We start from the raw sequence: 12417 nt of genomic DNA, 5'->3' as shown, positions 1-12417 counted from the left end.
CGATTCCCCTACCACCAATTCCCCCCAACCCACCGTGGATAATGACGGATAGACGGGATAGGCGACAGACAAAGAACCCGAGATCGCGTGCGGTCTTCCTCGACCGGTCATGGTCGGCGCTCCCGTGACATCACCGAATTATTGACCGATATCAGTCAAGAAATAGGTTAGGACGGGTGGATTAGTAATGGATTTTATTTTGAGTGGCTCAAAGAGGTGTGATCCGGTATCGGGGCAAATGCTCATGTTTTTGTTTTACAATGCGCCAGTAATCAAGAGTCTATCATGCGAGCGCTGATTGGCAATTCATTGAGCCTGATTACCGACAGTGACCAAATCTTGCGATAAAGAACCAGGCAATACACAAGCTCTGCTTCTCCGCGGATCACGTGGCGCGTTTGCCCCTCAATGCTGATTGATAAGAATTGCGCTGACCAACCGCCAGCGGAGTCTCAAATTGGAGATCTCTGACTCTTTTGTTTGATCGCTTCCCCTCGCTACTTCGGCTCATTCTTTCCATCGACTGCAATACTTACATTCTCGCTTGATACCACGTCTTGCTCTGTCTCCGCAAACGCGCCAAAAAAAAAAATCCTTTCAACCTCCGCCGCCCTCTGAGGCAGAAATCACTGATTGCCTCCGTTTCATCCCCTCCCACTCATTTTTTCCCGCGGAGACGATAGACGCCAGCAACAATGGCCCCCTCCTTCGTGAGCATCGACACAACCCCAGACTTCGATATGACACCGACTTCCTCAAAGTCCGCCGACAGCGGTAAACGGACCCTCCTCCTCGCACCACCCTCAATCGCCACCCAAGAAGATAAACTCCGCACTCTCTTCACAACGTACGATCGCAGCACAACCGATCTTCAGATGCTTGACCGCGTCTCAGCGGGCTTTGTCTCTCTCCCAGCGAACACATACGATCTTGTTCTCGTTCTTACAGGCACAGATGGCACGCGGCGTTCGGAGGCGCTGCAACTGCTCAAGCGAGAGGTCTATGCGGCTGTTGTCCCGGCCATGAAGGGCGGTGCCAAGTTACAGACGGAGGACAACTTCTTCGGGGAAGCCGAGGATCGGGAGGCGGTTCTTGCGGGGCTCGTGAAGAAAGAGACCGGATTTGAGAAGATGGATGTTGGAAACGGGGCTGCGGTGCCGTTGAGATTGGGAAGGAAGAAGAAGGCTGCGCCGGCTCCGGCCCCGGTTGTACAGCCGCCTCCAATTATCAGCTCCGATGATAACGATCTCAATGACGATGAGCTGATCGATGAGGATACCCTCTTGTCGGCGGACGACCTCAAGAGGCCAATTGTTCCACGTAAGTTTTTCTTGGGTTTGCTTTTTTGACCTGCATCTCGCTAGAATTCACGACTGATTTCCTGCAGCTCCAGAATGTCAGCCCAAGGCCGGAAAGCGACGTCGCGCCTGCAAGGACTGCACTTGCGGTCTCGCCGCCCAGATTGAAGCCGAAGATAGGGAGCGCCGCGAGGCTGCGGACAAGAGTCTCAATGTCATGAAGCTCGAGTCAGACGATCTGAACGAACTAGACTTCACAGTGCAAGGGAAGACCGGGTCTTGCGGTAACTGCGCCCTCGGCGACGCCTTCAGATGTGACGGATGCCCCTTCATTGGTCTTCCAGCCTTCAAGCCGGGGCAGGAGGTCCAGATCTTGAATGACGTTGCCCAGCTTTAATCAGACGGGGCTTGGTCAAAGTTAATGGCATACTTGTTTTGGTTTCTGGCGGGGATATGCTCGGGGTTTGTGGAGTTTGCTTTTATGGGCTTTGATTTCGATGAGCTTAGACAAAATCATCGTTGATTGCTGGTTGTTGGCATTTGGTCTGGTTTCGGTGTTTTTTCTCCTAGATAATAATATAAAGTTCCAAGTATTAAGTTGCTGCTTCTTTGTTCCTGTTTTAGGGAGACTGCTGGAAATATGGGCTTGAATTCTACGATCTTAAACAGTGATATATATGCATGTGACAACCTGGACAGGTTCGGCTCCACCCAATCCCTGCAGCATATCTCTCAACCTTCTACAGACATTATTAGGTTGCTAACAACAGTTGACGCTGGGCGAAGATAGCGACAGCAGCGAGAATCTTCGGGGAATAAATTCATCTTTCCCTAGGTATTTACCTCGGTTGCCCGTGTGTATCCGTGCCCGGGCCTACGTTAAACAATTTCCCCAAATCTTGGTCATTTAATTTCGTCCAGGGACGCCACGGCGCTTTCGAAGTAACGTCGCTTACGATGCGGAACCTGGAAGGGCCATTTTGCGAAATTGGGCTCCTGCCGCTTCACTAGCCGCTATTGAGGCAATATCGGTTGGATCCTTCTCCCAATTCTTGGCCCTACCTTCCTACAGTTTTGTCGCAGCATCAAGCCATCAGAGTCGCCTGCGGTGGATCCGACAACTAGTTTCGATTTATGCCTCTGGCCAATGCTTTGGTTACTCTCAAAGGTGGCAGGAAGTCGGTCTGACAATGCAACCATGACCTCGGGCGCCATTCAGAGATGACCGAAAGTATTCTGCAGGTATTTTATAAGCCTTCATCGATGGTCACTTGGTCGACGCCGAGTTCAACAGAACGGGACCACCGGATATTTCAATGTCTCAAAACCCCGCGACTGTGGCTGGATCATCTCCAAGATTCATTCAGTAGTCCAAGAGACTAAAGCGCATGATTTGATCTTCCTCGAATAAAAACGAAGCGATTTCATCTAGTTTCATTGCACCAGGGTCCCACACCGATTTCTGCATAGTTCCTGGGCAGATACCGACATACCAAGCCTTGATGTTCGCAGTCATTGCCCAGGTTAGTATAGTTGCGTCCGTTTAAGGCTGATGTCTGTGCAACGGTTCTCACTGTTCACCCTTCGGCTTGGGCTTTATTATTCGCTGGGATGAGATTAAAATCCTGGATCAAGTTCTAGCCAGCACTGTGCTGTATTCAGGGACCAGTAGTCGATCCGCTTGCTTGTTTAGCGTTCGCTTATCTGAAATGAGTCGTCTGGGGCCCCAGACGAAGCGAGGTTCGCTTGCTGTCGTTGTCCAAGTCATAGGCATGTGCTCTCTCTAGTCGGTTTGGCATATAAGGGTCCCTCCTCGTGAGTTCTGAAAGGGTTTTCCTTCCGAGTGTCACCGGCAAATTCACCCTCGTTTCTTTTCTTTGGAGCTTAAGATTTAGACAGTCTTCCCTCCACTCGTTCTTCATGGGAGCTTTCAAGATGAGGTTCAAGCCAGCCTCAATCCTAGCCGGCTTCCTAGCCCTAACAACAACACTCGCTACTCCTACAAGAGTCGCGCGCCAGCCGACACTGGTCCAACGTGATTCTGCAGCAATCGTGAGCAAAGTAGCCGAAATCAACACTCAGGTCCTCGCTCTGGGCTCTGACATCGCTGCCTACACCGGTGGTGACACTTCCGCCATTGAGGAATCGTCGAATCAGCTCATCGCTGTCATCGATTCGGGCACGGAAATCGTCCTGGCCGGCGACTCTTTGACCAGCATTGAAGCCCTGGATCTTGTCACTCCCATTCTGGACTTGACTAGCGACGTGGATGCAACCATTGTGTCGCTGATTGAGAAGAAAGATCTGGTGGTTGCGGCGGGTTCGGGACCAAGCGTCTATGCGCAGCTGACGGCACAATTGACTGCTGCCAATGCGTTTGCAGAGGCGCTGAGCAGTAAAGTCCCGGCTGCACTGAAGGATATTGCCGATGAGCTTTCCGCGGGGATTAGGGCCAGCATACAGAAGGGAATTGATGCCTATGCGGATGTGGCTACTCCTACGACGACAAGCACTACTACTACGGTGACGTCCACTAGCACGTCTACTACTGAAACTACAACGACGACTGAGACCACGACGACTGATACCACAACCACCGAGACCAGCACGACTACTGACACCACAAGCACAACTGAAACCACAAGCCCGCCCACAAGCACCTCGACTACCTCCGAGCCCTGTGAAACAGAGACACAGGAACCTGAGCCAACCACCACTCCTTGCGAAACGGAAACGGAGACCCCCCCTCCATCTTCGACGACGGAGCCATGCGAAACTGACTCTGAGACGCCAGAGCCAACTAGTACCCCGTGCGATACTGAAACAGAGACCCCTCCTACTTCGGAGCCCTGTGAGACTGAGACTGAGACTCCACCCCCATCAAGCACCACGCCATGCGAGACCGAAAGCGACACCCCTCCTCCATCTACTTCAGAACCTTGCGAGACCGAAACGGAGACCCCGCCCCCCTCAACCACTGAGACTGACGAGCCTGAGCCAACAAAGACAGAGTCATCGACTGAACCACCCACTGGCCCAGGACACACCGAACCCCCAGCCCCAGAGCCAACCGATTCTAGTTCGACAACCCTAGTCCCCACAACCTCGCAAACAGGCGTCTCCCCAGCACCCACAGGCGGAAGCTCGGATGAAAACGAAACTAGTCCCGAACCTGAGACCCCATCCGATACTGACACTAGCCCCGAGGGCCCCGAGTCTAGTGGCGGTGTCTCGGAGGAGACTGAGCCTGTAACCCAGCCTGAGACCCCTAGCAATACTGATACTGGCCCCGCGGCCCCGGAGTTCACTGGCGCTGCGGCTATGAATGCGCTGAGGTCTTCCCTTCTGGGTGCGATGGTGCTTGGAGGTGTGATTATGGTTCTATAGGCAGGGTAATGCTGTGGTTCAGAAGCTAATGTTTACTAATAATATGGTTGAATCCTCTATAGTACTTCTAATCAACTAGGTACTTCTATCTTTACATGACTGGTCATATAAGTTTCAAGACTCTCCAACGCATTAACGAACACGGAAGCGGTCAGAAATCCGTAGAGGAACCGTGGTGCCTGCCATGTTTATTGGAACAGAGGTCAAACCAAGCCAAAATGTCGCCGTCTAGTATTCGTCTATTCCTTAAGAATTTTCACTATTAATCTGAAAGCCAGAACATTCATGAAGCATCCTCCAGATCCTTCCATTTACACACAATAGGAGCTTGGCGTTCAAATTATGGACCAATCGACCTGAAAGGCGGGATTCAATTGGCTGCTGCGAAGTTACCGCAGACAGGTAGTGGTTCAATTTGTCATGTGTTGTACAAATGAAGCCGATACCTGTATCCTGGAATTGAGGACGACCAGCACGACAGAAGATCTGCAAGACATCAATAATGCCAAGATCGACGAATTTACCCTCTTGTGGGTTGTATAATTGAGTTCCCTTGATGACCACCGTCGCGGCTGGCAGGTTAACACCCCAGGCAAGCGTGGCTGTACAGCAGAGAACCTTAATAAGCCCTTCAGAAAACATACGCTCCATAAGGTTTCGGTCACTTCGACTCATGTAGGATATACCTTTACCTGAGGGAGCCGGTCAGTTGCACAATCATCCTGTGCCCGCCTTTGTAGTGTAGGGGTACATTCTTTCTAACTGTTGTTGTGCTCTTCATCTACTAGTTGCTGATAGTATGATAACAACTCTCTGATTAGGGTTCTTCGTTCGCTGCCTTACCAGCAGGTCTCCCTTGGCCTTGGCAGCTGCCGCGAGTACAGCTCTGCCTTGACTGCCTCCGCCAGGTCTGCCTCCCTCCCACCACGCACCTCGCCGTAGTTGGACCGGGCTCCTATCAAGTGCCGTTCACTCTCTTTCTGCGCTGCTGAAGCACTACCATATTTCGAGACTCGTCATAAGCCTGATTTAGACGCACTGATTAAATCCACCTAGACTATGAGCGCCGAATTAATGGGCGCTATCACGATGGGCGTGTTCGGGTCATAATGGGATTCTTACTTGAGATATGAATATTGAAACTGTCTGGTGTCAGCTACATAGTTATAATATAACTGCACTCATATCGTCCTATAATACGTCCCGTCGTCAGAGTACGTATTGTTTGTTCTTCCTAGATTAGCTGTAGCTTAACTGCTCTGCGCGTTCCTAAGATTCATTCACAACTTTTGAGGAATATTATTATCAATTTGATCAGTCAAAGCAACGAGTAAATAGCCTATAAGAACTGTTTTATCTAATCCTTGATTTGCTTACCATTTGACAAACCAGTAAACACAATTGATGATGAATGTTGGCAGTCAACATGAACTTGACTGAAGCGACCATCAGAAATAGACACTACTTGCCTCTGAACGTCTATAGGAGGAACATCACTCGTCTCACACTGTTTACATAACCTGTTAATATATATCCATGAAATAACTGGTTGCCAACGACCATTAAGTCACGGTTCAACGAGGAAGCGTGCGACTACCCCTAGACAGCCTGGAGCTTGGCTGTTCGCCCCATATTACGAGATACTATTCAAAGCAAGCCAATAATCGTTGCGTTATGTCGATTGTTACCTATAATAGCCGCAAGAAAATCCATCTGGGCCGCTGTGCTGGAACATTCGAACCTTGTCTCAAATCTGGGCTTTGAGTACCGACCGGATATCTAGTTCTGTGCAAGGAAACTTGTTGTTCAAGCTGAAGACGCCTACAAAGTTCAACATCTAAGTGACATCCCCGACCAAGTCACTGATTTAATGCGTATCCTGGTCTGCTTGAATGCTCCCAATGCGGGGTTCAGCCGCCAAGAAGCCGGGGGTGAGACCGCAGGAAGCGGGGTTCACACTGTGTGATGGAATCTATCCAATAGCATCAGGATACCTCCGGAGCCGAGAACTCTGAGCATTATCCCTTTGGACAAACACGGCTAAGCGCACTGTGGGCTGATACCTTTCTTAGTCCCACTAGGGAGCTCGCGTGGATCCGATCCGGGGAATCCAAGGCCCACCCCCAGACTCCTCCTGAAGGATGGGGAGCACTGAAGCTTTGACGGCGAGGTCCACAAAGGCCCACCACAATGACAACTTAATAGAGATGTCATGTTAACTGTCACGATTTTCCGGCTGAGCCGGGCATAGGTGCGGGATGTTCCCAAGTGACAAATAGAAAAGGCGAGAATCAGGCCACGCACCTATCCCCGGAACGCGCAGCCGCTGACGCATCCTGCGACGATATGAGTGGCCTGAAATATGCGGTCGGTCTTTGGACGGGGTTGATCGGTAGTGAGGCATTAATGCGTCTGATATATGCCTGGATCCTTGCCTCCGTGCCAGTGTGATTGGGTGCAACCTTGTCGGGTCTGATACGGAATGAGGTCAAGAGCTGCCCCTGACTGGATTGGACGGTGTACGAGTACTTCTGCGCCCCTCCTTTATAGGAGAGGTGAGAGGAGACAGTTGGGCCATCGTTGCTTATAAAAGAGAGTATCCATTAAATATTCACTCAATATTCAGTCAGTTCGCCATAGTCCCAAAGTTCCAAAGAAAAGCAAGTGAAAGAACGTAACGCCCGCTGTCAGATGATCCCATCCATCCCAGTTCATTCCTATCGAGTCATATCCTTCCAGTCCTTGCCAGCCCAGCCAACCAGTGCACTTGTACGAACAAAGGGAAAGAATGTACAATGGTAAATGAAGCCGTCTATCGCAAAGACAGTCAAGTTCCGCCTCTAGATCTAGGCTCAACCACGTCTTTATGTAGAGTTTCGGTAAATTCTCTCAGAGAAATAAGCGGATATCAAGCTATACTGGGATACGCCGCATGAGTTTCATCGTTAAATAAACCGCAACGGCTGTAGTGTATGCTCCGCCTCCAGCGGTGATCCAAACTGGTCGGTGGGCGGCGAATGAGGTCCCGATGAGAGCTGCTCGCTGGCGTCGCTTCTCTGGTCGATGTTAAGAAAGTCCAGAACGAGTGGAAAGGATAATAAAAGGGAAGATGAAGAAAGGCATACCAGTGTTGATGAATCTGTTCCTCAAAGTCGCCAACTGGGTCCTAAACCATCCTCCAGCCGGACCGCTGGCGCTGGAGAGGGACTGAACAACTTGAGGGGCAGACATTTTGATAAAGTTTCGAACTTCCTGTTCGTAGAGACGATAGAATAGTTATGAAGCTAGACAAAGTATTGTGACAGTGATGAGTGATGGTCGAGAAAGTCGATTCACTGAGCTTCTAGGATGTAGCCTCTCTGGGTCGCACAAGGTTTATATGTCATCCCAGCCCTCTGTTGCGGGGTAAGTCACTGGACGTTGCCGCTCACCCTGGAGACTCGTCCACTCTCCCTAGCTTTCTCTCTTTGTGGTTATTGGACCGTTTGGCAACATTGGGTGGCAAGTTATTGGCGCCTTGGTCGCTGTATCAGTGGCTCCAGGCTAGATGAAACGGCGATGAATGAGAGACAAGGTGGCTTCAAGGGGCGACGATCAGATTCGTCGGGTAGCTGTCTGCAGGTCTGATTATTTGCCTGTGTTATTGGTTGTATTTGTGTGTGCGTGGATATTGCCGCGTACCTTCCCAAGGAAACCAGCTTGTCATATTGATAACTCAAGCTTGCTGGAGCGCCTCATTCACGCCGACTAATGCTCACCGATGGTTCAGAGACACCTGATATTGTGCAGCCTGCAAGCCATTCTACCAGTGGCCAATAATGGTGCAGCTATAGGTCGGGTGCAATGTGCCGTGGAAGCTGGTGGGCATATCCCTGGTGTTAGTCCTGATATGCCAGGCTCAGACAACTTTCAGGTCTGCTGTTAGTGGTATCCAGAACTTCTTTTCAGGCATACTATATCCTATCTCCATCAAACCATTTCAACAGACAATTATACTGACAGTTAAGCGTTGATAGTTCGATAGTTGCTCTAAGGCATTTGGACGTATCTCAGACCGGATACACGACGCCCACGAGAGCTTGATGACGACATCTAGCCGGAGAACCTGCACTGTCCGAGAAATATACTGAAAACAATATGGCTGGTCGTCACATAGACATGGAAGGGCACATGGGCCGCTTGTTTCCATCCTGATAGGCTCTGAGACTTGTGTTCCAACTGAATAGACAGCCTTCTCTTGAGCGGAACTAGGAAGCCTGGACTACAATTGAAGTCTTGGGTCGCTGCTCGGTTTCAAGGTTGCGCGGTTCCAAGACTTGAGTATGCTAGAGGAGCAAGTGATGCCAGGGATAGGGTCTTAGAATGTCGATCGCCAAGAGTGTTTCCAATGTCAATGAAGGAAGGACGTTGCTTATCTGTGGACACTCCGCCAGCTTATCACGTCAATACCAACCTGCTTCCTGCTCAACCTTGGTATACCTATCTGACTGAGTTTGTACTGCAGCTGGTGCCCCAGAACAGCTGACGAACAACCGGCGAAGATCAACGGGAAGCCCAAGTTTCTGATCCCCAATTATCCTCCCCTGCCATTGCTAATGCCTTGATATTCACCGCAGCGACCTTCAAACGGCGGCTTTAATCCTCTCTATACTTCCTCCTACTTGAGCGGTCCTCCTGAAGTGGGTAAGGAGCCCTCATCCGGTTGAAAATCAAGCCAAAACCTAGACCCGATGTTCGTGTGATTACCGCTCGACCTTGGTATACATAAGAACGGGGCCCAAGTCCATGGTCGAAGCACTGTCTATACCTCAGCGTTCCAATATTACTCTTAGTCACATTCAACTTGAACATCGGTCGAGCATCTTCGGTATTTCACAACCTCCTCTAGTCCGCTAGCCAATTCCGCAACCCGCTTGGGCCAGTTCGCTCTATAGGCTACTCAATGACCGAATGACCGGCGTACTGTCGAGATGAGCTCATATTAATCCACTTTGAGGCGGCCGCTCGTAGCCACCCACTTGTTCTCCCAACACCAGTATCCTACGCAGGCTCTGTCTTCTGTCTGTCTACTCATTGCTGGTTTGATTATCCAAATACCTTTAATGACTCTGATTACCCTACATCGGTGGTAAGAATGCAACTGACGATATCGACAAAGTCTCCTTTACATAAGTCGAAGAGTAGCTCGAGAAGGGGCTGAGGTTGACATCATTCACACTGTGACTAGACTAACATCGGAGGCAATGTGAAGTTCTAAATGGTCGGTTGAGGTGTCTGATCTTTGTGAAATTTTACCCCAAGGTCTATTCGAGAATATTCGAGGCCGACACTGTTACCCGCGCGGGGACGCCAGTAGCTATCAACACAATATGAGACCTCCGACCGGGGCCCTGAGCAGAGAAACTCGTCTACAAAGTCCTTCGCATTTGAAGAGGCCAAGAAGACTCCGTTCCTAGCTTTCTAAGTACATTCGCTTCTGAAATACCTGGGCCACGGTGCAATATCTCAAGATATTCGCGTATCGTATAGGCCAAGGCTATTCTTCTTGCACTCAATCCATTCCCTGGAATCATCGAACTAGCCTCTCACGGCCAAGGTATATTACTCCCAAACCATCTGGACCATTGGTGCGATGCATTACGGTAAGAGACTTAACACCCGCAGTCCCGTTCTGCGTCCGCTGCGTGGTCTTCCGCTGGAAAAAGCTGTCTCCAACTTCCGTACAACGAACTTTCAAGATTCGTAATACATCACTGATCATATGACTAGCATTGATTGCCTAACTTCTTCCTTTACCTCCCTTATCCTATGTTTGGGGTTATAGCAAGTTGATGGAGCAAGCTAAAAGCGGGCACTATTGCTGACACACTGCCGTCATAGTGCATATCGGGATAGATTCAATAATGACCAGCTTACTTTGGAAAATTATCATTAGCGGTTTGTCACTGGTATAATGTGTCTGTCTTGATACCTTATTGGGTAAGCGTACACTGGGGAGGGAAAAAGGCAGTGGAAGGGAAACTTATCTTGACTGCAGCCTCCCCACGTAGTAGTATCAGGCCAACTTGTCCGCCTTCTCTGTCCTGTGGTAGTGAATGAAGGCTCAAGGGTTCAGTTTATACCACCTTCCGCATAAGTACATTGTGATCTTTACTACTTACACCATTTCGCAACTACAAAGTTCAGAGGCTCTTGGTAGAGGGCTCCACTGTCAGCCTCATAGCTTAAGTATTTAGTGTATGCCTCTCACAAGGCTGGCAGCAGAATTTACCCGCTTACCGTTCTGCCCGACGGCATTTGAGAGCAGAAGGCTGGTAGGGGCTGGGGGCCATTCCTGCCGTGCACCGATGGCATAGCGCCTGCATTTTCTATAGCGCTGGCAAACTTGGTCACTACCACTTGCAAGGCGGGGCTTACTATCTCGCAGCCAATAGTTTGACTTCCATATCATAGGGTGATGGGTCCACGTACAAGCTGCCACGATGCTTCCAGGATAGGTCAAAACGTATGGTATCAACGGTCACCAGAAAGCGAGAACGCTTACAAGCTACCGTGACAATTCCAAATAAATACCCAGTAGCATGCTATAGGTAATCGTCTTTGGGTTGTTTCCACTGGAAGACGCATGGCTCCCCGCATGATTATGCAGAAACTCGACGAAGATGAGAGAAACCAAACAGAATGAAAATAAATAGAGGAATAGGAGTAAAACGGGATTACAATCTGCTATCTGCAGTAGATAGGCCGTTGCCTAGATGCATCATGGTTAAATTCGGTTGATGGTTTAATGACCTGGAAGCCCTCTCTCAGTGAATGAAGTCGGGGCCATAGACCAAGGGTGTCAACAAAGGTACCTATACCTTGTCCATTGAACGTAAGGGTGCCGAGAACCTTAGCGCTGAAGGGGTTGTCATGATGTAGACTTGTCCAATCACGTAGTAAATTCTAGAAATACCTACCAATTGGCAATTGGGCAGAGTGGCAGGTGACTGGGTCTGTCCTCTTCGGTGAAGGTAGGAATGGAGAGGGAAGGTGTCGGAGCAAGACACGCTGACAGTGCATGGAAATGGAGTTGGTCAATCCATGAGCATCACTTTGCTGACTTGGAGAGTGGAGAGTGTGAACATGCGTTGGCGGGCTGGCCAGGACGGGGAACTTTGGCAGTGGCGGCGCTAATGCACGTGCCAGTCATTTCAGTGCGCAGCGTAGCTCGAAAGAGGTGTTACTTACCCAGTTGGGAATGGGCAGCAGGTTGACATTTGCCGGATCAGCCAAGAGCAATACGAGACAGTCGCAGCAACTGCAGTTGCAGCCGCACAAAGAGTACAGCCGGGCCAGTCGTAAGATCAGCGTTCCCACGGGATAGCAGCTTGGCATGCCAATTTCAGAGCCTAGAGAGGGTAAGGGCCTGCTGCAAGACTTGACAGTGAGTTCTGCAAGCGTCAAAGCCAACTACTCGACTATATCAATGGACGGACGGCCCATATTCAGAGCGTCAACGTTGGCTCCTTAGTTAGAGAATCTTCGATGTACAGCAGCAGAATGAGAACAGAGGGCTCGTTGCGACTTGAGTCCATATGAGAGAAGAAAGCTGTTCTTCCAGAAGCAGATGGCGAAGAGAGAGCAGAAGAGGCAGAGCGGCCCCAAGAAGATGGCAGGTACCAATAATGAATATCGAGACGATCGATAATGCAAGGAATATGTACGAACGGTCCCAAAACCAAATTGAGAA

General features: G+C 50.0%; 4 protein-coding genes across 4 annotated transcripts, besides 1 other annotated feature; 2 read left to right on the top strand and 2 right to left on the bottom strand.

Annotated features, from left to right (window-relative positions):
- Positions 1-12417: part of a sequence feature (contig 1.153 11..403022(1)) that runs on past both edges of the window.
- Positions 479-1880, top strand: ANIA_08485 (protein dre2). Its single transcript, XM_676662.2, has 2 exons — positions 479-1320; positions 1388-1880. Exons 1-2 carry the CDS (start codon positions 696-698, stop codon positions 1693-1695), a joined length of 933 nt encoding a protein of 310 aa, XP_681754.1. The 5' UTR covers positions 479-695; the 3' UTR covers positions 1696-1880.
- On the bottom strand, positions 2251-2513 carry ANIA_11615 (uncharacterized protein; the record flags this gene model as incomplete). Its single annotated transcript, XM_050612155.1, has 2 exons — positions 2251-2360; positions 2459-2513. The coding sequence occupies 2 exons, from the start codon at positions 2511-2513 to the stop codon at positions 2251-2253; spliced, it is 165 nt and encodes a 54-aa protein (XP_050468104.1).
- Positions 3234-4685, top strand: ANIA_08484 (uncharacterized protein; the record flags this gene model as incomplete). The annotated part of the gene is made up of 1 exon (XM_676661.1): positions 3234-4685. The coding sequence occupies one exon, from the start codon at positions 3234-3236 to the stop codon at positions 4683-4685; it is 1452 nt and encodes a 483-aa protein (XP_681753.1).
- Positions 7269-8002, bottom strand: ANIA_08483 (uncharacterized protein). Its single transcript, XM_676660.2, has 2 exons — positions 7811-8002; positions 7269-7741 (listed from the first exon to the last, which is right to left on the bottom strand). Exons 1-2 carry the CDS (start codon positions 7914-7916, stop codon positions 7599-7601), a joined length of 249 nt encoding a protein of 82 aa, XP_681752.1. The 5' UTR covers positions 7917-8002; the 3' UTR covers positions 7269-7598.

Source organism: Aspergillus nidulans, chromosome V (genome assembly GCF_000011425.1).
Source record: "Aspergillus nidulans FGSC A4 chromosome V".
In the NCBI taxonomy this organism is placed as follows: domain Eukaryota; kingdom Fungi; phylum Ascomycota; class Eurotiomycetes; order Eurotiales; family Aspergillaceae; genus Aspergillus; species Aspergillus nidulans.
This window is presented reverse-complemented; position numbering and strand designations above follow the sequence as displayed.